Raw genomic sequence first — 27,158 nt, forward strand, 5'->3', positions numbered from 1 at the left:
ATCTGTGACAGTGGTTCATTAATTAAGTCTCCTATTTAAAAGTACAGATTTGAATTAATGGTATATATTGTCAAGTGAAAAATTGGCAACCTCTGAATTCTAGAAATGGACTTTAATAATCATAATCCGCCAGGCACTAGTTTGGCATAGCACATGTGAAAGAAACGTGCCTTAGTCCCATTTCTCAAGGGACTTTTATACTTCACAGCTTTTGTAATTTTTTTTTTTTTTTTTTTAAGTGAGAGAAGTCATTGGCTTAATAGTAGACATGCACAATTCCTTTCTGGATTGTAGCTGCGGTAGAGGGTTTTTTATTGTAATAGTGCAGGCATTAAACACCTGTCAAATACCTGCCTTTAATGCCTTTTAACACAGCACAGGGATGAAATAGGTATAGTGGTTGAAGTTATAGGAAGAATAAAAATACTGCAACTGGCTTTAACACTTTATTGCAAACATTATTATAGTCTGTGTTGAAAGGAAAGTTGGAGAAACTATTCTCAAACGGCTTTCAGTAGGCAATTTGTCCACTGCTGTTTTTGCAGTGTTGTTTGAGCACATTTGGGGGTGGCCAGTTGTTCCATTTGCGCTGTAGCCAGAATACTCTGTCGGGTGCAGCCCAGCCCAGCCTGTGAGCTGGAGCTGCCACCAAAAGCGAGGTTGCTCTGTTGTGGGGGCACTGTGGTGTTTGTGCAGCTGCACAGGGAACCAGATAGGAAAAGTAATCTGTCTTGAAAATCATCTTTTTTTCTTTTTCTGGGCTGTTTTTCAGCAGAAGGCAGTTGTACAGCTGCGCAGTGAACAGATCAGCAAACAAATGTGCTGGTATACAAAAATGGGTGCGTGGGAGCGGGAATGAATGAGCGGGGCAGGGCAGGACTGCTGCTTTCAGTGCAACACCGTCTTAAAAGATTCGTTGAACATCAGCCTTAGTTCTAACAAAAGCGTTTGCTTACTTTCAGTAGAAAGATAAAGTACTAAAATGGAGGGGTAACTGGTTCTCCTTTTAAGTGTTTTATTCTTACAAGCAGTGGTATCTTAATAGGAACTAACTTGAGCAGTGGAATATTGGCACAAAATCAGACCAGCTCCATTATAAGTTTTTTTGCATTAATGGATGTTTTATGGACTACATCTAGTTTGTTTATGAGAGACTGAAAATTAATTCTTGGTAAGCAAAACTAATACTTACAGAACTTCCAGCTGTTTTGATGGTTTTGTATTCTTACGAGCTCTGAGAAGGATCCCATACTCAGCAGTTCCTTACAAGTAACTGTCCTTTTGAGGAAGGCTGGCCAGGTTTTCTTCAGAATAAAATAAATGTCCCTTTCTGGGTGAGCGAGCTAATAGGTTGCTAATGTATTAGTTTAGGATCATTTTCTAGTATGCTTGGGATTTGGCATTTCAAATACTTCACGTTTCACGTTTTTAAAAAGTTTTTGTGGTGTGCTCAGCTATGCATAAATGCTTTCTGTGCTATTTAAGTCTTATCTGGTATTAACTTGGCAAACAGGGCTTGGATCAATTGGTTAATGGTCTGTTCTTACAAAGTGCCCCTCCTACCGGGCTGTGGATGCTCAAAGGAATGAGTTTGACTGAAATCCACAAACCTGTTTCACGGACAGCGAAGAGGGAAGAAAATACAGGAGATGGGTGAGGACTGAAGTTAGAAATTGTTAACTGTAACTTTTTAGATGTGTAGCTTGTTTTCCTATTTGTATACCCAGAAGCTAATGTCAGCTTAAGACTGATAAAAATGAGTTTATTATTTAGATAAATGCTTTTATGGCTTTCTTAAAATGCCTTTCAGTAACAGCAATATGTTAATTTCATATTAATATTTTTAAAAATAATTTGTCTTACAAATGTGTGCTAGATTAATAGGACTTTATATTCTGGCATTGTTACAAACTTGAATTTTAGGAAATAAAGAGTAGGTTCGTTTGGATTTTCAGATTCCAGCCTCTTTTTGAACTGAATGTTAGTATGAAATATTGCATAATTGCTGGAGTGGAAGTGGCGGGGGGCTGCAGGCATCTCTCCTGCATGTACACTGGAGTAAATACTTACAATATAAGAAAGAATTTTAATTTCCAGGAATTGTAAGTAAAACTGTCTTTACGTAGTCAGCAACTTTCCTTCAAGAAATATTTGTCTCTCTCCAAAAAATTGCCATTTCTCCTAGAGCTATTACTCTGAGTAGTTCTTAATAGGAATGAGTGACGTAAGTGCTTAACTTTTCAGTGCTGAACAGAGAGAATATCCTAGTTTGGTAAGAATATTGCTTTGCCTTTATTTTTAACACCTTTCCTCTTTCTCTCTTGGCTGGTGTGTGTGTTTGGTATTTTTGTTTGGTGTGAAACTGCTGGTTACCCATGAAGGCTTGCTGAGGCGCTTCTGTCGCTGTGGTGTCCAAGCTGAGTAACTACTTAGAGGAGTCAAAGACATTTTTTGAAGATCTCTGCTGCAGGTAGAAAAAAAAGGGGCGGAACAGTCTTCAGATAAAGCAAGAAAAGAAAATTGAACAAAAAGGGAGAGAAACTAAAATAACTTGGGAAGGGGAGAAATCCAGTGCATTTATGTTACAAAGATTTCAGGTTATTAAAACTGTTGGGAGCAGACAGGAAAAAGGCTGGGGGCAAGACAGTTGGGCACTTAGAATATTCTAGTCAGCGCTGTACGCTAACAAAAAATGCTGTAGCATGTGGGTTGCAAACGATAAAATGATAGGTGTGACTTTCAGTTGAGTTTGAATTTTGTATGACCACATTATTTGGATCAAAGTTTGTTGTTTTAAGGAAGGCCTAACTATCAGACTAGTTTTCTAGTTTCAGTGAAGCGGTTGATGATAAATAAAGAAAAATCTTCCCCAAAATCATGTTCATATTGCAGGCTTTAAATGAAGTTTTCTCAAAAATAAAGTGCTATAAAATAAGAACAGTTGAAATAGTAGGCACTGTGGAGAAGTTTCAGGAATCCAAGGGAAATTAAGTGAAAAAGACTGTAAACAGAAAATAAAATACCAACATCAGAGGTGCATTTAGTTTAACAGATGACCACCACAGGCGGACGGTGGTTTAGCGCTGAGATACTGTTATCTATACAGAAAAGAGAACTCTCTGCTGACGTACTGCTCTGACCAGTGACCTCAAGGCTCTGGTTTAAAAACCTCGTGTGTGGCCATGCCATCAGTACTGCGTGTAGCGTGATGGGTGAGGAGGGGAGGGGGTGCGTTTGGCAGCGCTGTGGGCGATGGCCGGAGCGTCACCTGGTGTGGCAGCACCATTTATCTGCTCCGCTGTGAACTGACACGTTTGTTCTGACTTCGGGTGGGCTTGTCCCGCTGCCGGAGCGTGCCCAGAAAGACTTGGCTTGTTCTTGTTTGCAGTTCAACAAAACATAGTAGGCACTGTTATTTCCAGCAGGTTCTTACCCAACACGTAGCTAGGAGATGTTTTCCCTCGCGTCTCGCCCTTTTGGGTGCCTGGCCATCACTGAGCCGCGGAGGGAGGGAGGGGAGGCAGCAGGGAATCAAGTGAGCAAATAAAACCAGGAAAGGCTAGCGGAACAGGCAGGATCTTTCTCAGCTTTGGTGTAGCCTTGTCCTCAGGTTGCTGTACCATGTTCTTGTGAAAGGATTCGAGGCTCTTAATGTTCCTATATTGAGATCAGCTACAGACAACTCTGTGCCACTGACATGCATAGAACGTGGCCTGCAGCTTGCCAGTATTTTACACCTACAAATACTGCTTCACACGTTAACGATGACAACTATTTATTATTGCCTAGAGAATAATGAAGCTTGTTTAAAAAGAAACAAACAAATAATCAACTCTTAATAGTTGAGACTTTATGATGGGTATGTTTGTTTTGTAAGCATCTTTGTTCTGTAATGAGAATTACAGTAGAAGATGCAGAAGATTTTATAATAGAAGGTTAAAATATTGCGCTAGAGTTATTACTGTTGTAACTGAAAATGGTGAGGTGTCCAATGGATTCTGAAGTTGGTGCGATAATGCTGAGCTCCTGTATTTCAGCAGTGAATCATGATCATAGGTTACCAACCATTTTAACCATTAGGGCATGGAGAAAAGGTACCATTCAAAGCTAAACACCACGATTAGGGATGCATGACTGAAGTTTCAAAGCAATGTTTTAATAGTATTGTATGAGACAGTCACATGAAAAAGATCATGAGGTTGTGAAAAGGATTATGGTCATGCTTTAGTCATGAATTTCCTGGTAGAGATGTTTCAGTCTGGATTGTGCTTGTTTAAACGAGAATAATTTGACTTTGCTTGTTCTGGTTGTATTACCGTTATGTGGCAAAAGGGGAGAAAAGGTGTCTTACCTACAGAAGTAGTGTCCTTTGAGTAACTGAATTTTCTTAAACTTGAGATGCTGTTTTCAGTGCTGAGAAACTGAAGTTTAAAAGCCACTGAACAGTTTGCTAGACCATTACAGTGTGCTGTGTGTACTTACCTGCTGCTGCCGTCTTCTGTGCAAGCGTATGGAAGTTTGTCGTTCTCCCAGGGCTTTCACTTGTCTTGCACGTACCTTAACCGCTTGTTCCAGATCCTGAACCTGCTCTTCGCATGAAGTAACAGCCAACACTGTAAATCCTCAGTTGATGAAGATCAGCATATTCCTACAGAAACGTGGAGCTCTGCTGTCTGTCGCCAGCCGTACTCCTGAGCCTGTACCTTGCCCGACTGCCAGAACGGCGCTGCTGCCTGGGGTGGTGGGAGTCACGGCGCTCAGGTGCTCAGCCTGTCGCAGAAGGAGCACGGCTGCTCTTTGGTGAAAGGCTGCAGAATGGGTTTCCAGACGATCACACAGTCTGAGGGCTGGCTTAGTCCAGTGACTCTTGGATAAAGATTTGCAACCTGTTTCTTTCTACTCCACCGGTAACAAATCTGTACTTACCTGTTTCCTCAAAGGAGAATGGAAGAAGCTGCTGGAAGGTGCTTTGAGGTGCTTGTAATGTTTCTGTACTAGTCCCGGTGATGTATTTATAGGGGCATTAAGGATGCCTTAGAAAGAGTCTGAGAGTGAAAAAGACTGTGTGGAAATAATACCTCAGTAAATATGGGGGATGAACTCATACGAAATGACTTGAGAAGGTTTGTCACAGCCCATAAATCACAGGAACGCAGGTGACTGAACCGGAGACCAACTGCAGTCATTCCAGATGGGTGGTTGAACAGTTGCTTATAAAAAAAACCCAGTAGTACGCAATGATTACCCATTGACCTGTCTGGTGCCCCTGGGATCAGTTTTGATGTAGATGCCTCCATTTGACAGATATTCTTCTGATCTTACATTCGTAACTGGGTCAGTGTTGCAAAAGAGAGTTCAGCTTTGTTTTAGTCTTGCAAGCATTCGAAGCTCCAGTGAAAAGTGAACTTTCATCTTTTGTGTGCGTAGGGGTTAACAGGAAAAACTTTTTCCCCAGTCTTCTGTGTTGACTCATTTATTTGCCATATGAAGTCATTAAAATATAGCCCCTTCCTTTTTTTCCTCTGGTTCCTTTTCTCTGTCAACCTGTTGCAAGTATAGGAGCTGCCAAGAGGTGTTTTGTGTTTTGGTGCATCAATGTGGTTGCTAGTGCTTAAGCACTGATATTTTAGGCAACGAAAACGGACTTTAAATGTTGTGCCTTGCTGCAAAGCACGTTCCTGACTGATGTCACGAAGCAGGTCGTAGCGGCTGGGGTGGGCTTGAGAAGGACGACTAAATTCACCATTTCTTGGCTGAAAGTCAGCAGCATTTTGGGATGTGGCGAGCAGGTCACGTGCGTCTTTGTGAAGGCAGGGTGAGCCGCAGCTCCAGTCGAGGTGTGCCGAAGGAACTAAAACCGCTTTCAGCGTAGAAGGAGATGAAAGCGTACTCGACCCGTCTTGCTGTCGCTTGACATCCTCGCGTTTGCTGCGGTGCTTTGGCAGCATCTGAGCATGCAGCAAGCAGGGGAGTGGAGCTCTGTCCCTGCCCTTTCTCCCTGCTCTCGCTTCCTTCGCAGTCAGATTCTAAATTTAACGAGTGATGTGTAAAAGCGCTGCTCCCGTACTTGTTTCCTCTGTCTATTTGAGCCAACTCTGTTAAACCGTTCACAGTAGTCCTGCCACTGGTCAGAGGGATCGGGAGGCTCCAGGCTTCTTTCTTCTCGTTGTCTGCTCCTTTGCTGGTCGGAGGGCTTGGTGATCCGCTGCGCGGACCGACCAGAACTGTTGTAAATGCTACACAGTTTATTGGCTTGGTGCCAAGCAGAACAAATTAAGTGTTGCTAGAAAACCCCGGCAGTGTTTAAATGGATATTTAAAAAAAAAAAACCCAAACGTCTTTTAGACATTATTCTTTACACAAAATGAGTCTCTAGAAAACAGGAGTCATAAAGTACGGTTCTTGGCCTATTGTTAGCTTTCTAGTTTGATAACATTCTTACATAAACTTGCTTTTGCTTTCTTAAAAGTTTCTTTTATAAAAATTACTCCGTTTTTGTATATGTATATTGCTAGCAGATGTAAACAAAATAAAGCTGTCATGTTTTGTAAAATTGCGAATTGTTTTCAACCCTGAACACAAGATAGACTTCTGCAGTGTCCTCTTCGTTACCTGATGTTGAATAGTAAGTTTCTTGTATTTAATACTAAATTGAAAAGCACATTGTCTAGGTGATATAACTTCTGAAAATCAGTACTAACTACTTTGAGCTAGACTGTGTCAGCATTAACAGCATTTTTTGAGTTGTATAAACAGATGTTTTCCATATAACCTTATTTTTAAATTAATGTCCACATAGATCTTTGAAATCAGTAAGCTTTTGTAAGTAAAAAGTACTAAAAATACAAACATTTAAGCAATATATTGAAGTTGGTTAATGACAACTTATTTTCAAATCACTAATTACCAATCAAAATAGGGAATTGTGCAGTGTGTGTGGTTAGTGGAGCACATGAGAAAGGATATGTGGGTTTTCAACTGTATTAGCTGCCTGCCATTGCCAGAGATAAGAAAATACGGTATTGTTGATTTTAAATCATTTTTATTCTTTTTAACTTGTGTTTTAAGATGGTTTTCAATATTATCGGTTATCATAAGCATAGATGCCTCTGAAAAGAGACACAAAAATGTTCTGTTCTGACTGACTGTAAATGCTGATCTTTTTCTTGTACCTGCCTCCTGTAAGTACAGTATGTAAGACTGCATCTCTAAAATACACAGAGTCTATCTTACTGTTGGGTAAGAAAAATACATTAATACAATTTCTGCAGTAAAAATAGTGCCAATTGTTACTCTGTTAACGCCAATATGTAAAAAGATTTGAGAGTCACTCAACCGGTACAAAGAAGTACCAGGCTGATACTGATGTGGTACAAATGTTGAGACTGCTTTTACACCTAAGTGCTTCCTCTTGTGTTTCTTGTAGGAAACAGAGATGAAGGTACACATGCACACAAAATTTTGCATCGTTTGTTTGCTGACATTTGTCTTTCATCAGTGCAATCATTGCAATAAAGATGGACATGCCCATGGTCCTAAAGAGGAGCATGTACACTACCATGATGACTATCAGATCTCAAATGCATCCTACTTCCAGAGTGGAGGAACAGAATCTATGCTGAGTAAATTTTCAACGTTGGAAGCTGAAAATGAACAAAAATACTACATTGAAAAGATATTTGATCGTTATGGTGAAAATGGAAGATTATCATTTTTTGGCCTGGAAAAACTGTTAACAAGTCTTGGGTTGGGAGAGGTGAAAGTAGTGATGATAAATCATGACGATCTTGGCCATGATCATGTTTCTCACTTATATGCCTTAGAAGTACAGGAAGGGAAGCATTCTCACTCTCATAGCCATCCGCACAGCCACACAGATTCAGAAAAGCAAACCACGATTGGGATGGCTTCAAAGAGAAATCACAAATGTGAGCCCGAGAGAGACGCAGTATTGTCATCAATAAAGGAGGATGGCAGACACGTTCATGACCAGAGTCGCCATCATCATCGTCACCACCCTCGTCTACATCATCATGACCGTAACGGTACCCATCATTCTCGTAATGATTCGGTTAGTCATGGTGAACATGGAGAACAGAACCATGAACCTTCAACAGAGACAAACACAACTCAGGATCAGCCAGAAAGAAAACAGCGGAAACAGAAGAAGAAGCAAAAGAAGATCAGCGAGACTTCTGGAGGTGTTACACGGGACTATGCCCCAGATCACGATCCAGGTGATCAGTACGAGCACAATCGTGTTCATAAACACGATCATGTACACGATGCATCTCACTTGCACGTACACCATCATGAACACAGTAGTGATCGTTCTACTAGTCATGGACATCAAGATTCCAGTTTAGGTCGTGAGGACGGACACCACCATACCAGCAAGCGAGAGGCACCTCATAAGCAGATTAGTGTAAGAAAACATGCAATTTTTTCAACACGTAGTCATAAGGATCATAACGAAGATGACCATGATCACGAAGAGGTGAGTGTGAAGTGGAGAACCGGTAAGTTGACTTGCGCTGTTGTTGCACAGTAATTGAAGGCGCATACCCACGAGTAACGCAGAAGCATGTTTGCGACCGTTGCGTAATGCAGGTACCACAGTGAAAACAAGCACTGGAGGTGACTGCCACAGCACCGAGTTAAACTGATAGGCTGTCCCTTCTGTCTGCCCATCGCCCGTCTTTTCTCAGACATCTAGCTTCCTGCCTGTTTATCTGTATAAAGGAGATCCTCAAAGCTTGCTGAGGTACCCTGTTTACAGGTGGGCTTTCTTCCCTTCCCAGTAGTAGTGAATAGTTCCCCCACACACGCCTTTTTTGGACTTCTTTCTGAATCTAAGATCATTAACGTTTTTGGAAGCTGCACGGAGACTAAAAGAAACACCTGCGTCTTTTCAATGTGCTTCTAATTTCTTTGTCCTAAGAGATTGTGAAGCAATGTAGATGTAGCTTCTGCAGTGGAAGCTCTTCCATTTCTCCCTTCAGCATCCGTTATTTCTGCCAGGACCATAAACATACTTTCCCTTCCCCTTTACAGTTGACAGAAGCAGGACTAGAAGTCAGGATAGGAAAGGGTGGAGTGCCAAGTTTGAGGTTTTAAACTGAACTAAAAAGTGAAACTCCAGACACAGGAGGCTGGTAGGTAAAGAGAAGTATTAGAAAACCTGTTTTGGATTTATGTTCTTCCACGCCTTTCCTCTTGCTCTTTTTTCATAGCTTGTACTCTGTAATGGTAAAGAATATGGAAACTCATTTTCATTGACGTTTATCAAAAATTATGTAGGTGTTTGGAGACTGCGTTTGTAGCGCAGGTATTTTTACTGTTTCTTTCCCTCATAAACCACTTAGATCAGCTTAGACGTGTTTTAGCGCTGGTGGAATGTTGTGGGCCTGAGTTTCTGCTTTCTGTTTGTGTTCTCAAATCATATGCTAAATTTTCCATAACTGTAATTTTAAATGAAATAGTTACTTTCATGTTTAATTTGTTTCTACAATTTGCTTGCAGTGCTTAAATGTTACCCAGCTGCTACGGTATTATGGTCTGGAAGCCAGCTCTCCAATATCTCCTGAACTGTTTGTATACATGTGTCCTGCTTTGCTGTACCAGATTGAGAGGAGGCTTTGTATTGTACATTACGACGAGCTTGGAGATTTTATGAAAAGTAAAAATGCATCAATTGAGAATAAAGATAAAACAGGTGCATCAGGTAGGTGTGTAACATGTAAAGCCTTCAAAATTATTTTGCATTGTAAATATTAACTTCAGAGTTTGAAATGTCATACAGCTTAGCATTGACTGTAGAGTAAAGGAATGGTTGAAATTTAACATATTTATTAGGAGAATGCTGGGATGGCGTGCTCCTTTCAGTCAGGAGAGACAGCATCCTGTGTGGTGGTGTGACAGCTTCTCATAAGGAACCACGGCTGAGGGAGGCACACCTTACGACCTTACTTTCCTGTAGCTTTTTATCCTTTTTCATTATTTTCACTTTTTATTTTATGTTTGCTTATTTTTATTTCTCTTTTTGTCTTCTATCATTGAGGTGTGATATCCTATCATTGGGTCTATGGCCTGGGCATTTTGGCCTGGATTCCTCCCACGTATCTTTAGGCGTTGGAGTCTTCTGTAGTAGGAACGTAGGCAAGGTACAGAGTCTTTGGAGACAGAAGGACCTCTAGGGATGCGCAGGTCCACCCGCAGTTTGGATTATTCCCATCATTTAAAATATATTAGGTCTCTTAGTGTGCCTGAGGTGGTCCATATGTTTGTCTCCAAGTTGGGAAGCTGCAGTGTTACTCTGGCACAAATTTTCTGAATAAATTTGACCTGGATCTGTTCGTTCAGGAGTAGAGAACAGCACCTTCATCACGGTTCATTCACTGGAAAATATGATTTCAGGTGTTACCATTGTTATATTCTAGCAGTGATGCAAATTTGTAGAATTGACATCCAGAATTTTTCGTGAGCTTAAGAAATAGAAAGACTTAAGCAAGATACAAGAACATTTAAATTGCCATTTCTGACAACACTTCCCTTTTCTGACTTCCAGTGTCAATAATTCTATACTACTCTTCTCTTCAGCATATGAGAAGTATATAATCAAAATCCTCTGTCGGCAGTTTTCGGTTTTTTTGTGTGTGTGCCTTGAGTAAAAATCAGTAGACTTTTTTTTCTTCTTACCACAGTTCTAAGCTAAAAGTATTTTTCCTGTTGTTAAAGTTGTTACTTTGAGGGAAGCACCCCTTGTTATTCCATAACTGAGTGTACTGTTTAAATATATGTTTACTACTGCGATCTTTCATAAGTTATAACAGAACTGTTGACGGATGTTTAACTGCAGTGAAACTTCAAAAATCATAAGAAATCTTGGCTACAGTGTCCATGTTTTGAAAATAAAAATATTGGTAATTGTGAATATTGATTAGTACAGAGGTGCTTATTAGCATCTTTAGAAATAAAGCTTGAAGTGACTGCACTCTCGTAGATGTTAATAACTGTTGGAAACAATGCATTGCTCGTAATCTTTCTTAACGGTGCTGGAGTCGTAATTAACTTGTTATACGTAAATCTCCTATAGTGACATAGCTGCTGTCTCGTTAACTGTTTAAAGATTGCTGTAAACTGAATATACTGTGTGTTTTATATGGCAGCAAATTGTTTTGTGGGGTAGTCTCATTGTAATAGGAGTTGACCCCTGCCTTACTACCAAGAGGATTCGTAGAGTAGCTCTAAGCATTTTCGGCCCCTTAAAATGTTGAAACCATGTACAGAGCTGTCAGGTTGCACACGCTTTGAGCCAGTTTCATGAGGAGGTTTCTGCAGATGAGTGCTTCTTTTCAAAAGAACACATTTTCTTTCTCTGTAATGAGTAAGGGAGTTGATGAATAACTTGGCTTGAAGACCTTTACCATTTTAAGACACTTAATTTGCAAAATTAGTGAAGTTTATTGTGAATATTTAACATGTTTTACAGCATCTGATATCTTGAATATAAATAACACATTTGCCGATTCATTGTAAAAAAATGGTTTTTAACTTAGAGATTTGGCTCTGAAGACAAACAGTAACCTCTAGAACAGGTCAGCTTGCTTAGCTAGTGATAAATTGTTCGTCATAACAATTTCCTGTGTGCTGCTGCGTTCACCACAGTGAGACCTCGGCTGATGCAGTAACCATTTTCCCTTGTTAAGTAAGGAAGGGAATCACAAAAGAACTGCTAGATGGGGATTGTGGGAGGGGTAGGACAAACTTAACCTGCAGGTTGTAGAATTCTACTAAAATAAAAATGTGGGCTTGCCTGAGCTCATGTAAACATTTTTAGATAGAAATATTTGCCAAAGATAGGATGCACACATTTATAAACTCTAGCTTTCTGGGGATTTCTTTAGCCTTAATTAAAGCTTTCCAAAACACTTAATAGACCAGTGCTGCTTCTGTTCCTTGGTACTGACCTGTGAGGTTTCCCTCAGTTCAAATAGTGCAGTTTTCTACAGCAAAGCAACTTAATTAACTGATGACTGAAAACTTACGAAGCCATCTTGGGTTTTCTTCCTGTAATTGGCAGACAGTCCTGCAGCGCCTTCCAGCAGAGGATTTTCAGCTGAGCTTCCACAGCGTACCTGCTGGAAGAGGTGGCATTCTTGCCTTTGAGGGCTCCTGAACAACTTCAGAGGCAAAGTACACCCAGCTGTGAATCGAGCTCATAGAAGTGATACAGAATCACAGAATCACAGAAGTAGGGGTTGGAAGGGACCTCTGTGGGTCATCTAGTCCAACCCCCCTGCCGAAGCAGGGTCACCTACAGTAGGCTGCACAGGACCTTGTCCAGGTGGGTCTTGAATATCTCCAGAGAAGGAGACTCCACAGCCTCCCTGGGCAGCCTGGGCCAGGGCTCCGTCACCCTCAGAGGGAAGAAGTTCTTCCTCATGTTCAGACGGAACTTCCTGTGCCTCAGTTTGTGCCCATTGCCCCTTGTCCTGTCACTGGGCACCACTGAAAAGAGCTTGGCCCCATCCTCCTGACACCCACCCTTCAGATATTTGTAGGCATTTATAAGGTCCCCTCGCAGCCTTCTCTTCTTCAGGCTGAACAAGCCCAGTTCCCTCAACCTCTCCTCGTAGGGGAGATGCTCCAGTCCCCTCACCATCCTTGTAGCCCTCCGCTGGACTCTCTCCAGTAGCTCTTCATCTTTCTTGAACTGGGGAGCCCAGCACTGGACACAGTACTCCAGATGAGGCCTCACCAGGGCAGTGTAGAGGGGAAGGAGAACCTCCCTCGTCCTGCTGGCCACACTCTTCTTGATGCACCCCAGGATCCCATTGGCTTTCTTGGCAGCCAGGGCACACTGCTGGCTCATGGTTAACCTGTCGTCCACCAGGACACCCAGGTCCCTCTCCGCAGAGCTGCTCTCCAGTAAACTGAGCCATTTTTTTAAAGATGGAGATCAGTTAGAGCTGTTGTTTAAAAGCATTTCAGACCAGAGATACCTTGCAGAACTGCCGGTGCAGCTGCTGATGCTCCCTGGACGCCGGAGGCAGGCCGTGGCCCAGCGGAGCCTTTCTGTGGGCTTCCTTGCCGACAGCTCACCATTCCCGGCCGGGCGAGGAGGCCGCCTCGCTACCCTGTGAGTCTCTGTAATTCACAGGTAGCTGTCCGAAGCCGGCGCGAGCAGCTGCCTTTTGTTTGCTACCCACTGCTTGAACAGAGGTCCCTTACGGCAGAAATTGTTCAGTCACCTGCCTCTTGTTTTTTTCCTACAGAAATTTTTTATAAGCCAGTGCATAATAGCTTCAGCTCATTGCCCAAGCTTTGTGCAGTGTTCCTAGGGGTGTTCTACAACAAGATCTTTTATAACTTGAGAGCTCTTGCAGTGCTCGTAATACTGCATATTAGTTCCACTTCCATAGTATTGTAGTGTTTTGAACACTACAGTTGAATGAAATCCTTCAGTAACATTTTGTGTCAGAATTTGGTCATAAGTCTTCCTTAGTGGTCCTTTTTATATGAGGAGTGTTGGTACATATATGTAACGGTGGGGTCATGCACAGCTTTGGTGTACAATACCTTTTTTATCTTTGACTTGTGCCAGCAACCTTTTGCTGATAATTTTGGTTTCTTACTGTTTTTTAAGAGTTTAAACAGAGACAGAATCTGATGACCATGATCTGAGAGATGCACAGATTCCGTATTCTAACACGCAGGTGCCTCATCTCAATCACGGTTTAGCTAATGTATCATGCCTAAGAGTGTGTAAGCCCTTCGGAGATGCGTTTGCCAAATCTATGCTATGATATATGAAACTTAAGCCAGTTTGCATGATCTCCTTTTCGTTTTTCTCCACGGAAGGCTGTTGGTCATCTAAACCTGGCACTTTACATCATGATGCCGGTGCCCAGATTGGAGATCCAGTGTCCTGCCAAAGGGCTGTGTAGTTTTTATTTGGGCTCCTCGTGTGTGCATGCGTGATTCGGTGTTGAGTTACACGTCCGTGTACGCTGTTCCTCTCCGCAGAGCCTGTGAATCCAGAGTACGTGGACGTGGCTGAAGTGCTCTGGGGATGAATCAAGGCTGTGTAGGGGCAGGGTTTTGGGCAGCGAGGTGCTGCGCCCGCTCTCAGCATGCTTTTGTCTTCCCGTTTTCCAGCCTCTGGTTTTCAGCTCCTCATCTGTGGCAGTCTTTGCCTTTTCACCAACTGTTTTCCTCTGGCTATCAACATGCATTTTGGTGTGCGCCGCGTGCTTTCTAAAGCTTTTCCCAGTCAGTTTCTCCTGGTGGATGTGCTCTTGTAGCTTCTGCATTTGAATTGGATTGTTTGCTTTTCTGCACTGTTGCGGAATGACAGCTACAGACTTTGAAAGAACAAATATCCCAAAATAAAAGTTAAAACAACAGATGTGGTAAGTTTTGGTGTTGAACCAGACCGGGCCTGCAGCAGCCACAGTTCTAGTGGCAAAGTCTTGTCAAATCTGGTCTGTAGTGTATTTGGTACAGATAGAATTCTTGGGACATTGGACTGCTAATTTCTAAAACTCATTGAGCAGCTACAACATATCCATTCCTCCTCTCTTCTCCTTCCCCCTGTATTTCCCAGGATGTTTTCCCCCACTTGATCAAAAATGAGTGGACCTTCATAGATGTAAGGGAAGTCAGATTGTGCACGCAAGCATGGAGATGCTAATGATTTTGAATCAGGAGTTGTTAACATTCAGTAAAGTTGGCAAGCTGTGCAGGTGGTTTTGATTAAGAAGGAAGCTAGGAAAAGACCTTAGAAAAACCTGAAGCATTTGGGCTAAAACTTTAAAAAATAAAAAACAAGTTCAGACTGAGGAAGTCATGTTCATGGAAGGCCTCAGCCCAGACAGTTAATGTTTATAAAATAGGAGTACCAACTATTCCTGCCTTTGGGACTCTGAACCTTCTGAACTGTGGTGTTGGCGTTAAGCAGTTTTTACTTACTGTTCTTTGAAGTTGCTGTGATGGGAAGAAACAAGAGAAGTGATAGAGAAGCAGGAGGAGAGGAAAAAACACCCAACAGTGTTTAATTCTTAGCCTTACTGATGATTTGCAAAAGTAGAAGAAAAAACATTTTATTAGGGTGAGATGCAGATTGCAAGAGCCATGTTTGTTTGCTTGTAGGATCTATTTGTTGTGTAATTCCTCCTTTTCTATGTCATACAGAAATTTGCATATCTTCCCTAATTAACAGGATTATGTCGAGTGTACCGTATCCCCTTATGACTTTTTCTTCTAATGACAACAATAGAGGTTCTCAGAAAAATATATATACTGCTTTTTGTTGGTAGCAAGTTGCCTTCAGCTCTTCAAGCTCTTATTGTAGCATTAGATTTTGACGTTCCCCTGTCAAAGGTTGACTCTTACTTCTCATCAGTCAAACTGTGTGTTTGGAAGCAGCAGGTGAAATGAGTGGTGCCTGACTGAGCATGGTACTCCTCACAAAGGAGGAGAAATACGGAGTCCAGTTCAATTTTGCATCAGAATTGTGTTAAACATTAAATATGAATTAGTCCTCGTAGAGCCCTAGTAAGTTCAGCAGCGGAGCTGTTTTTGTTCCAGCATGAAATCTTTTTGTGTTTCGTTGAGGGCTGGAGAGCTAAGCCCGGAACTCCCACTCGGGAAGTGTTGCTGGGTCTTTTGTGGCTGATGGTCTTCGGATGCCGTTCACTGCGTTGTGCTGCACTGTGTACGAGCCCGGGCATTTTTTGCCATGGGCTTCAGCCCTGCCATCATATTTCTCAGCACCTTTTTGAAGGAACAGTCACACAAGTTAGGCTAAAGGAAAGTCATCTTCTTAAATGACAGTCGGAAGTCATTAATCAGTCTTAGAAGTTTTACAGGGGCTGTTCTGATAACCTGTCTGTGTTCGTTTCTCCCCACAGCCTGGTTTTGCGGTATCATCTCTATCACCGTCATTAGCCTGCTTTCCTTGCTAGGGGTGATCTTGATTCCCATCATTAACCAAGGGTGCTTCAAATTTCTTCTAACTTTCTTGGTAGCTCTGGCTGTAGGAACAATGAGCGGAGATGCACTGCTCCATCTGCTGCCACACGTAAGTATTGTTTCCTTAACTTCATTCTTAATTGTAAGCGAATATAGAATTTGCAGAGATTGGCTTGACAAGTGTCAACAAATAACTGCTCACTGATGCAGACGGAGATCGGCTTGGCTCTGAGGGACAGCCTGAAACAGTGTTTGACTTGCTGTTCACTAACAAAAAGGAAAAGAAGTTGTTGTGTATTCATAGTTTAACTTCTGTCACAGCATAAAACGTCTGATGAGACCGACAAGAGTATTTTAAATTTAGCAGTATTGCTGTCTCTTGATAAACATATTTCAGGGGGATTAGCCTTGCTGGTTACTAGCTTTTGGGGAGAAAGTAACCTCTGACTTGCTGAATCAAGCAGTTGTCCAGGTTCCAGGGACGGTAAGCAGTTTTTAATTTGTGATGGTATACTGTAAGTCTTAGAGGGGGAATTGTGTTCTAAAATTTTGCTACCTTAATTTTTTAGCAGAAAGACTAATGTTTACATGTTTTCTGTGTGTAAATTTTAATATAAGTTTTCAGTCTTTTGGTTTTTTTTGCAAGTTTCTGTTTCAGATCAGAACTAAGGCTGTAATTGACTGCAATAGCTAAAAAAATCATGAGGTTTGGTTGCTGACGGGAGTGTAGGAATGGTAATTCCTTGTGACATTTCTGAGTGTTGGGCTCATTATCTTTAGCATTGTGACAGTCTCATTATCTTCAGCATTGTGACAGAAAAAAGCTGAAGCTAGAAGATTCTCTCCCAGTCTCCCCCTAAAGATTCCCCAGAGGAATATTTTTTGATTGATGAGGGTAATGAATAGTCTAATGAAAAATTTCTATGGTAATATGTGTTTGTATAAAAAAAAAAAGGCACAACCCAACTTTTAAAGTCTTTTATGCTTCTTTTCTGGCAAGGTTACATATTTTGTCGTCTGAGCTCGGAGCCGTGTCAGCCTCCTGACGGCACCAGCTCATGCTGTGGTGTTATTTTCTCTCCTGCTAGTCACATGGAGGCCACAGCCACAGTCACCACCATGGCCAAGGTCATGTTCATGAACACAAGCACGCTCATCGGCATGCCCACGGACATGGAGTACGGGCTGAAGGCTTTCTCGAAGAAAATGATCCAGTGCTGAAAGGTCTTGTGGCGCTTGGAGGCATTTACGTTTTGTTCATCATTGAACATTGTATAAGAATGTACAAGCATTACAATAAACAAAAGGTATGCCCTAAAACTGCGTGCTATTTTAAAACCTCCTACCTGAAGCTATCTTCCGAGGGTTGAGGAGTTGTCTGTGTGATCATTCGTTCCTCTGTGGACAGCACAAATACTGCTAACCTGCGTTCCGTTGGATTGTACGCGAGGAAACCCTTTTCTAAAAGAGGTTGCTTTTCTTAACGAGGTGATTTGGGAAGACAGAGTAGAAGGCTGATAGAGGAGGTTGCAGCTTTTCGGCCAGATGTATTTTGAGGTAGATCTAAGTAAAAGAGATTACAGTTCTTTCTCTAAAGCGCCATCGTTTTTAAAATACGAAAGGCGGTGTGTAAGAAAGAGCTGGTAACAGAGCCAGCCAGTTGTCAGGCCATTTACAGGAAAGTTCACTGTGCACTGTCAGCTAATGATGCCAGTGTCGCAGAAGTATTCAGATTTTCCACATGAGAAAATACTCAAATTTGCAGACCTCCCACTTTCTATAAATTGCCTGTCAAATTTTAACTTGTTTCCCTAGGAATGATTGGATTTTTAGGGCTGGGAGCATGCTGTATTCATGGGGATGGTATAAAAGGAGAGCGAGTACCTCAGGGGGAGCGTGACGGTGGGTAGAAGTTCGAGCCGTATTCTTTCAGCAGTCAATATAAAAACACTTCTAACTTTTGCCTCCATCGTTGGACTTTGGGGAGAAAGTTATTTTGGTGAACCTATAACTGCTTCTGCCAAAATGAGTGTGGAAAATTGTAAAGTTCTCTGCTTTCACGTCAGACTTGCTGCCTCAGCTGGACAGGCAGCAGCAGATTTTCTGTGCTGGAGGAGGCATTTCTTAGATCTTCTGCTAAAGAGATTAAAAGCTGTCACACTGGGCGTATCTTCTCTGAGATTAATTAAATAATTACATGCCCTAGGCTGCTTTGGCAAATCCATGGTCTCTGTTGTATGGGCTGCAGACAGGAAGGCAGCAAGCTTTTCTCTGTAAGGAGGAGGTTGTAGGAGTATAAAAAAAGGAAAGTTGAACACAATGGAGAAGCTGTTGTTGCTGTACGCTTGCTTTCTTGAACAAAACCAGCAAATACAGTAAACCTGCATAGACATGTTTCTGGGCTGTTCGGGCAGTCCTTGTCAGTGCTCCGTTACCCTCCGCCTGCGTGTTTGGGAGCGAGAGAGGCTGGGTGGTAGGGAGCTGAGAACTTCCACTGCCATCGAGAGCGTTGCTGAGTCTTAAAAAGACAGTGCTCTGTAGTCACGTACCTTCTGTTAGGCGTATGGAGAGAGAGTGCCTTCGTCTATTTTGAAGAGATTTTTGGACAGCATTTCAGTTTCTGCTATTTCCATCGCTGTCCTTTCACTAACTGGATGTTCCCCGTTTCCTGTTGCAGAGTAAGCAGAAATGGTGCAAGAAGAAGCAGACTGAGGAATCACCAGTTGGAAGGAAACTTTCCGATCACAAATTAAATAATAGACCAGATGCTGACTGGCTTCAGCTCAAACCCCTTGCAGGTAGGCATTTATTTTCAGCATTTTCTCTGATGAGGAGGCTCAAAGTAATGGCATGTAACCTGTGGCATGTAGCATGTAACCTCTTGTACGGTTTTGCTGCTATTATGCAAATCACTGTTAATAAGACTTAATAGGCTTTCCCTATTAAATCTTTTTTTATTTTGTTTTCCTTAGATCTGAGAGCGCTCTGAACACTTCTTAATGTGCCATACAAATGGTTCTCAGACTTCTGAAGCAGTCAGGTTTTGGGTGGCTGTGGTCTTTGGGGCTTTTTTAATTTGTTTGTATTCAGGGTGGTTTTTTGGTTAAGCTGTGCCTGCCTAGCTCAGCCCTGGCAAAAAATTAGATCAAAAATGAACGCGCACAACCTGCAAGGGGATATCTCTTTCACTTTGAAGATTCCAGCCTCTGCCCAATTAGAGTTTGGCTGAGAAGGCTAAACAAAATTTAACTTATTTTCATAAATACAACCAAGTATCTTGAATGTTCCACAACTATGCAAAAGCACTTTCAGATACTGTTCCTTCCTGACAGTCGGAACGCTCGCGCAGCAGGTACCCAGCCGTATCACCCTTCTCCAGGCGGTGAGGGAAGGGGAAGGGCTCTGCTGCAGAACCTTCCCTTTCTGTCATCTGCGTGGCTGCTGAGTTAATTTGTTGATGAAGACCCCATAGGCTATATTTATCCAACTGCAGTTTTGTTCATTTGAATAGTTTGGAAAAGGGAGAGTTAGGACTGTAGCCTTCTCCGCCCAAACAACCTAAAATCGGATTTGGGACATTGTCACAGAACACAGAAAGACTTTCAGCTGTGAGGATGGTGGTGCAGATATTTGAAATGTCTTCCTTTTCTTTTAACGGGCAGTCAGAGGAATTTTGCTTCCAATAACATGGAGCACGTCCTGGCTTTATAACACTGTTCCTCTGCAAGCGCACTCTGCTGCTCAGTAAATCGTTATTACTACAGGCACGGGAAGCCCGTGCTGGATTGAATTTCGAACTGCAGTGCCACTACCACTGACCTGAATGGCCATTGCTTTTCTTTTTAAACAGCTTCCAAATGATGTTTAAGAGCCTGTTTATCTAGAACACTTTGTCTGCTGCTTAGGTACTCTGTGTCTGGTTTTTGAATTCCACTTACCGCTTGCTTATTTTTGACCCTGAAATATTTCTGTTGAATTACTGTGAGCTAATAACTTCGTTGTCCAGAACTGCTTTTTTTCCACCACTGGTTTTGTTGCTGGAGCACTGATTTCCAGTTTCATTTGTTTATTAACACTTTAGAAATGTTAGTAGACTGAAAAGTCCTGCATGTGCGCCTCCTGCACTGCTTTCACTTTGTATTTCTTTGTAAAAATGGCTCAGATTTCTAGCAGGGCAATGAGCTGTGCTGAAGGAGCTCACTGCGTGGCACGAGGGTCTGACACCAGGCTGCACGCCGCACAGACACTATTTAGAGAGCTGTTGTACCGGTGGCAGAGCCCGGTACGCTCGGTGGAGGCCGAGTTGTGACCCCTGTGGACGTGCACAGAGAGCAGCCGGTTAAGGATTCCTGAGCCGTTCAGATTCCCTCCGCAGTATATAAGCCATTATTATCGTTCTGGCAACTGTCCTTTTCCAGTGTTGAGCCATAAACTTTGTCAGGAGCAAAATTACAGACACAAGCCCAGGTCGAGGCTAAAACGGGCTCTGCGTGTGACGGATACGGTGCTGTTGCCATGTAGCGGAGTCTTCTGTGTGCTGCACTTGCAAATTCGTGAAAAAAGGGGCAGCGAGAGATTTATTTTTTTGGCTGAACGTTGACAACAAAGTTTTTACTAGATTGGGATGTGTTAAAATGCTTCTTTTGCTTTCGCAAAGCAGTGAGATTGTTAGCTCCACGACGCAGTAGCTGCTGGTGACGTTTTAAATGAGAATTAATGCAATGTCTCCCCCAACTGGCTTCACCGCAGGAGCAGACGACTCGGTTTTATCTGAAGATCGACTCAATGAAACGGAACTGACTGATTTAGATGGGCAGCTGGAATCCCCTCCCAAAAACTTCCTGGCCGTAGAAGAGGACAACAATATGCACCATTCTCACAATGATGTCTCGCGTGCTGCCCAAGACCATGATCTTCATGATTCAGAGTATGACAGCCATGGCGAAGATAAAATGATAGCTAGAAAACACAGTCACCACTGGCATCACAAACATTCCCATCATTCCCATGGCCACTGTCACTCTGGGAAAGACCTGAAAGATACTGGGATAGCTAACATTGCTTGGATGGTAATTATGGGAGATGGCATTCACAACTTTAGTGATGGCTTAGCAATCGGTAAGCAAAAGCACTGAGCATTTCTCAACGGTTTCTTCTTACCTTTAGTCACTTTGGTACTGTTTAACTTAGCAGTGATCGCAGGTAAGGCTTCCAGTGGGCTCCTGCGGTTACTGGCAGTGTTTAATCTCCTGCAGAGTGGAAATTAAACGGCCGTCAGTGGTACTGGTCTTCCCTTTGTCAATGTTGGGTGACCGTTTCCACCAGGATTACTGCATGGCTAGCAGTGACAGTAGCAGTCTCTGCCAAATAGAGACGGGTGCAGACAAACCTCCCTGTGAGTTATGGAGCATGTGTAATGCACGTTTGCTGCCTGGGTCTTCGTATTTGCTTTGGAATAATAAATAGGTGCCTTTCAGGCTTATTTATAATAATAATACTATTTCTATTATTATTAATGCATAGGCTTGTACAGTACTTGTACATAATAAGTGTGCTATGAGTCAGGTCACTGAAATAATAATACAGTACTATTTAGGATAATTTAAGTTTTGTTTGAGCAAAGTATTGTTTTGGCTTATGGTCAGTATAGATTTATTTCTAGCCAAATGTGGAAGAAATTGAAGCACCAAACAGATTTTATTAGATTTATTAAATCAACTTTGATTCACGTAGACCTCTAAATGTGATTTCAAATTAATGTGTTTTACAGTTCAGTATATGTCATATGAGTCAAAATGATGGCGAGAGTACTGAAGTGCACAATTTTAAGTTTTTGCGAAGGTAGCTACTAAGAGTACACAGCGTGCGGAGCTACTAGCAGAAGGAACACGCCTGTTTTGAAGGATAGGGGATAAGCTACTTACTAGGGTCTGGAGTTACCAATGGACTCTACTACAGTTTCTCCACTGTCTCCAAACAATTGCTAAACTAAACTCCATAAAAAAGTTAACTTTTTGCTCGAGTGTCACATTAAACAGGTAAGACGTTTAGACAGTGGCTCCGAGGGCCACGCAGGGTCACTACGCCATCCGCCGAGAGCGTCACTGCACCGAAATTCCGTTTCTAAATATTCCTGTGCTGAGCCCAAACACCTGACTCTTTGGTAAAATGCAGATTTTAGAAAAGCATGTTCATCCTTTTAATGTATCAAACTGTGAGGAATCCAGAGGAAAGTTACATTTCCTCTCTGTCTTCAGACTGTGTCTTCTCTTTCTGCTTTGTTTCGCCTGTTTTGACTGCTCACCTCAGGCTCTTCCTTGCCTTTCTCTGCTACAGTCCAGAAATTTAATAGCAGTTTTCTCATCTCACAGTTATTTCAGGTATGAATCTCAAGCTGATTGAATTAAATCAGCTTACACAAAAGTTACTGAAAGAGATTTATGCCGATGTTTTTCTCTGTATTATTTTCCAGGTCTGGCTTAGTAATGTTGCTGAGACATGCTCTGCAAATAAGCGTAAGGGAAACAGAGAGGTTATGAGTACATATTAGTTGGGATTTCCAGCCTGGGAAGCAGAGGGCTAGACTGTTGCTCATGTGCATTCTTAACTGTCCTGATGTACTTGAGAGATCCTAAAAATGAGGAAGTGGTGCTATTTATGAGCTTGTTGCTTTTCTGTCTCTGTTCTGCTCAGTGGTGTTCTCCTCTCCCAGGATTTGTCTTTCAGATAAGCTAGTAATAAAGTGTGAGGTGGTAATACACAGCCAGGATACTTCCAGTATTTTCAGTTTACATACAGACAGGACACAGACATAATGAAAAAATATTAGAGTGTGCGTTCTAATAGAAGGGTGTCACCTCTGTTGATTAAATTTTCTGACTTGAAAATAGTAAAATATCATTTGAATCTTTTTCTTTTTTTTTTTTTCCTCCTAGGAGCAGCTTTTAGTGCTGGACTGACAGGAGGAATCAGTACATCTATAGCAGTATTTTGTCATGAGCTTCCTCATGAATTAGGTAACTAATTCTATAAACTCAGCGTGTTCAGTCTCTTCATCTGTGCAAAATACTTATCTAAAAGCTGTTGTGATGCTCCTCTTGATAAGTGTAATGCAGTGCAGGTGCTGCAAGGGTGACCAGAACTGCAGAGAGTAATGGAGCAGTATTGCTTCAGAGTCCGTAACGAGACTGTGAATAGAGGATTACGGTGGCAGGTACCTAGTTACAGCAGTTCTGGGAAGCTTTCTGAACATGCTGTAAAATGTTCTTAGGAGCACCCAGTTTACGTTTAGGTGGTACACCTCTGCGTTTGATGAGAGAGCTTCACACTACTCTGTGTGGCATGGTCTTACACAAAGTTGTGTAAGTAAACACGAGTTTACTTCAGTAAAATTCTTGGTGGAGAAGATGCTTTGTACCGGTTGTTGCCGAGTCCAGCGGGCATGTGTGACTGGTCAGGGGAAAGCCTGCAGGCGTTGCTGCCAGTGCCGTTGGTTCTTCCCCCCTAACTGAAGCATTTCTTCTTGGGGTTAGCTAACCATGATGAAACTTTGTGTTTTCCTGTGAGCCGTACGGCACTTTGCACGGAATTTTAGTGCACCCTGAGGCTGACAAAAAGAGCGGCTCGAGAGGAGTCGTCTTTTTTGCCAGTAGCATGAAATTGTGTTAAACTGTGTATGCACTCACAGCTTGCTTACTTGATGAGCTGCCAGCTCTGAATGATGTAAAGTAAGGTAAAACAAGCACTCCAAAACCCCTTAGAGGTGATGAGTGAAAGCGTTTTACATATGGGCAGATACTAAGTATAAGGTAAGTAATGGGCACAGATGGGAAATAGCAGAGCAGGTGTTCGTGGTTTGACAGCGGTGCTACACAATCGTTAGTCAAGTGAAGCTGCTGCGGTACATGAAGGACTGCAGTTTGTACTGGTGTGCTTATATCGTGCTAGGTTAACACGGTCAAATTAACCTTGTACGAGAAGTGAGTAGTTCACTGTACCTGTTTTTCGTTTTGATTCTAGATTGAGCAGTTAATTTCTATCATATCTGACATGAGAATATTACCCTTATGACTGCATATCGTCTTCCACTCCTCATATTCACAAGAGTCCAGTTTGAAGGGAGTAAAACTACCAGAGCTGATTACAACATGAAAATTTAATCTTGATAGAACGTCTACCTCTATCAGCAATTTTAGCAGAGCCGTCCCGAATTCAAAATAAAACAGGTTAACCTGGCGTGTCTTAAACCAGCAAACTGATTCAGCGTGGCTGTGAAGTCATTGCTTCCGAATGTAACTCTTCCTAGTGCTGTATTTCTCAAATTCATTGTCGCCCTCTGTGAGGACTAATGCCTCCTTACCCTCCTCGTGAATTTGCAGAATGAGGTGTATATAGTGAAGAGGAATTTTCACAGGTATTGATCAAAACTACGCCTCTGGTTTTTACGTGCCATGAAGAACCTCTGTGAAGTAAAGACAAGTCTGTACGCACAGATGGATTCTCTGTGGGAGCACCAGATCTAGACCCCTCCATTCACCTTTAACCATTAATCACTCCTACCTTTCTGACAATCAGCGTGAGGAATAGGCGCCTTTCGATCATGTTTTCATCAAGGGACTGCTGCACATAAATACAGCTCTGGTAAGAGCTGTCATGTCCTGTTGCCCAGTCTTCCTTTGAGCCTCCGTAGCAGCGTTTTCACTTTGGCAGTGCCTTGCATTGGTGAGATCGGGAATGTGGGCTGATCTCTCTGCTTACTGTCCCGAGAAGCAGTGGCACTAAACTCCTGTGTTCTGTCTCCATTTCAGGTGACTTTGCTGTGCTGCTTAAAGCAGGAATGACAGTGAAGCAAGCCATTGTGTACAACCTCCTGTCTGCCATGATGGCTTACGTCGGGATGCTGATAGGCACGGCAGTGGGACAGTATGCCAACAACATCACGTTGTGGATCTTCGCCATCACTGCAGGCATGTTCCTCTACGTGGCCTTGGTTGACATGGTAAGGTTGTCTTGAGTCTGTGTCGGTTTTGCATTCCATGCATAAAACCTAGGAATGAAGTGGCACCTACAACAGAACTTTTTTTGTTGTAACACATAAAATATCTAGAGAGTAGGTGGCTGTTTCTGTTCTATGACTTTTTAAGGTGTTGCAGATGCTTTCAGAAATGTAGTGAAGTTGAATAGTTGTTTGCCTGTTTGGGCTTCTGCTACCAAAGTCTGCCAGTGACTCCTGTTAAAAAACAAAAACTACAGGCAGGCTGGGAAAGACACTCATGCTTCCCGCTAATAAAGATAGGATGATTCTCTGGTGTTGTGGATGAAGCATTAGATGCTGGAGTTCAATCCAGGATTAAGAATTGTTCTTCACTAAAATTATTTTTCATATAATTGATTCTGGAAAGCTTAGTCTGAGCCCTTAGCATGAACAGCTGGTGATACATAGCTCTTGTGGTGATTAGCTTTTTAAAAAATTATCTGGTGGAAGAACGCTGCTGCTTCAAGAACAGCAGAGGTGCATTACATTTAGTGTGTGTACACCACAGAGCCAGACCCTTCAGGCAGTAGTGCTCTTGTGCACATGGTATCAGTCCTTAGGCAATCTGGATTTCTCTATAATAATCTCTAGGGCTGAAACTATTCAGCTTTCAGCTTCAGGAGGGTGTTACTTTTTGTCTGTTACAGGACCAGACTCTTTATATGGTCCCTGAAAACTGGTCACATCAGTAGCTAACAAAGCAGTAGGTTTAGTGATCCTTAGACACGCTGTCAAAGTAGATAACCGGCAGTGTTAAAGCCCATTATAGTAATGCTAAGGTGAAGCTTTTTTTTTTAATCCGGAGCATATTCCACCAGATGTCAAAAAAACATCTGTGCCTCCTCTGGAAAGTTTCTTCTTCATGCCTGCCAAGCTGCTGGCTGAAGTTCTGTTTGTACCTGCGTCAGCTACTGCAGCACGGCAGCGCTGGCCGCGGGGCAGCAGCACTGCGCAGAGCAGCGGGGCAGGGCCTCTTCGGATGAGGCGCTTCAGGGAGATCTGCCTCCAGGGAAACGTGAATATACAAGAGTAAAACAGTAAATACTAAGTATTTTGACAGTAAAAGTAAGTATTTTGAAGACAGAGATGGGGAGTGTGCCCACAGTACTGGTTACTGTCAAATAACCTTTTTTCCTAGCTTAAAGGGGTCTGTTACTGGCTGTGCAGTTCCAGGGGTGTGGGACTGTGTGACAGCTGTCACTGTCCGTAGCTGAGACCTCCACTTCTGCTCATCATGCTCTCCCTTTTCGTGCCTGTGACCAGAAGCCTTGGAAGTTATGGAGACAGAGCACTGTCCTCTTCCTAGGCTTTGAAGCAGCTGCCAGAATGTTCTTGGATTATTCTGAAGAGCGTCTTTAGATTTGAAACAGCAATAACGTGTCTCTATAGAAGCTGATTACAAAACCTGAATTATGTGCAGATCTTTCCATTCAAAAAACATGAAGGTGAGAATGGGCAGAGTAATTCTACCACCATTCCCTGATGAGGTTTTGTATTACTTGGTGAATACAACTCAGATTTATTAAAAAGAAAACAATTCTGCAAGAAGCCTTGCCCGACACCACGAGAGCTGTATAGCAGTCTTCAGTAGTGTAAAGTCTGTGATTACTTCATTTATTCTTAGTGACTGACTGACTTCAGGACTTTGGTGTAGTGCTTGCTGTTCAGCTGCCTGGTCTATTGTATAGGTGAGAAACATTTTTCACAACAGTGTATTTTTTTATATTTCAGTACTCAGTGGGTCAAAATAATTGTCAGCTTTACATATCTTTTTGAAATACAGCAATACCAGACCAGATGGGTAGTATGTTTGGGTTCTTGGCAGATTTGACGCTCTGGTAATTTGTCTGTTGTGCCACATTCAGGTACTCAGAATAACCAAAACTATTCTAACCTAGCTTAATGAAGAGCAATAAAGACAGACTTGTGCTGTGTGCTGCCTGAAGTTTCCGTTCTGTGTTACATTTTTCTGTACTAAGTGTGTATTGAAGGAATTCCTTCTTTCACCTCATGCTTTCCTGAATTAATTTCATTGTAAAACATGTAAAGTGGTTTCGTTTCTGTATGGGTGGCTTTGTAAGACACTTCGTAAGATTTATTTTTACATCTTCCAAGTGCACTACTATTTGTTTGTTGCTTTTGTCAGTAC

The 27,158-nt window shown here is 42.3% G+C and overlaps 1 protein-coding gene across 6 annotated transcripts in view; it reads left to right on the plus strand.

The window, feature by feature from the left end:
• The window catches only part of SLC39A10 (solute carrier family 39 member 10), a 122,135-nt gene that overhangs the window by 85,441 nt on the left and 9,536 nt on the right, over window positions 1-27,158 (plus strand). For 4 of the 6 annotated variants that reach the window (XR_012764971.1, XM_075429742.1, XM_075429741.1 and 1 more), the window contains 8 exons: window positions 7,427-8,497; window positions 9,523-9,724; window positions 15,915-16,084; window positions 17,064-17,282; window positions 18,653-18,773; window positions 20,725-21,093; window positions 22,911-22,991; window positions 24,783-24,973. Coding sequence is in view for 5 of the 6 variants with exons in the window: in XM_075429742.1 (XP_075285857.1) it covers window positions 7,436-8,497; window positions 9,523-9,724; window positions 15,915-16,084; window positions 17,064-17,282; window positions 18,653-18,773; window positions 20,725-21,093; window positions 22,911-22,991; window positions 24,783-24,973 (2,415 nt within the window). In the remaining variant the exon portion in view is untranslated. The remainder of the gene's footprint in view (window positions 1-7,426; window positions 8,498-9,522; window positions 9,725-15,914; window positions 16,085-17,063; window positions 17,283-18,652; window positions 18,774-20,724; window positions 21,094-22,910; window positions 22,992-24,782; window positions 24,974-27,158) is intronic. The other 2 variants (XM_075429743.1, XM_075429744.1) reach the window with 2 other exon arrangements.

Source organism: Opisthocomus hoazin, chromosome 9 (genome assembly GCF_030867145.1).
Source record: "Opisthocomus hoazin isolate bOpiHoa1 chromosome 9, bOpiHoa1.hap1, whole genome shotgun sequence".
NCBI lineage: Eukaryota > Metazoa > Chordata > Aves > Opisthocomiformes > Opisthocomidae > Opisthocomus > Opisthocomus hoazin.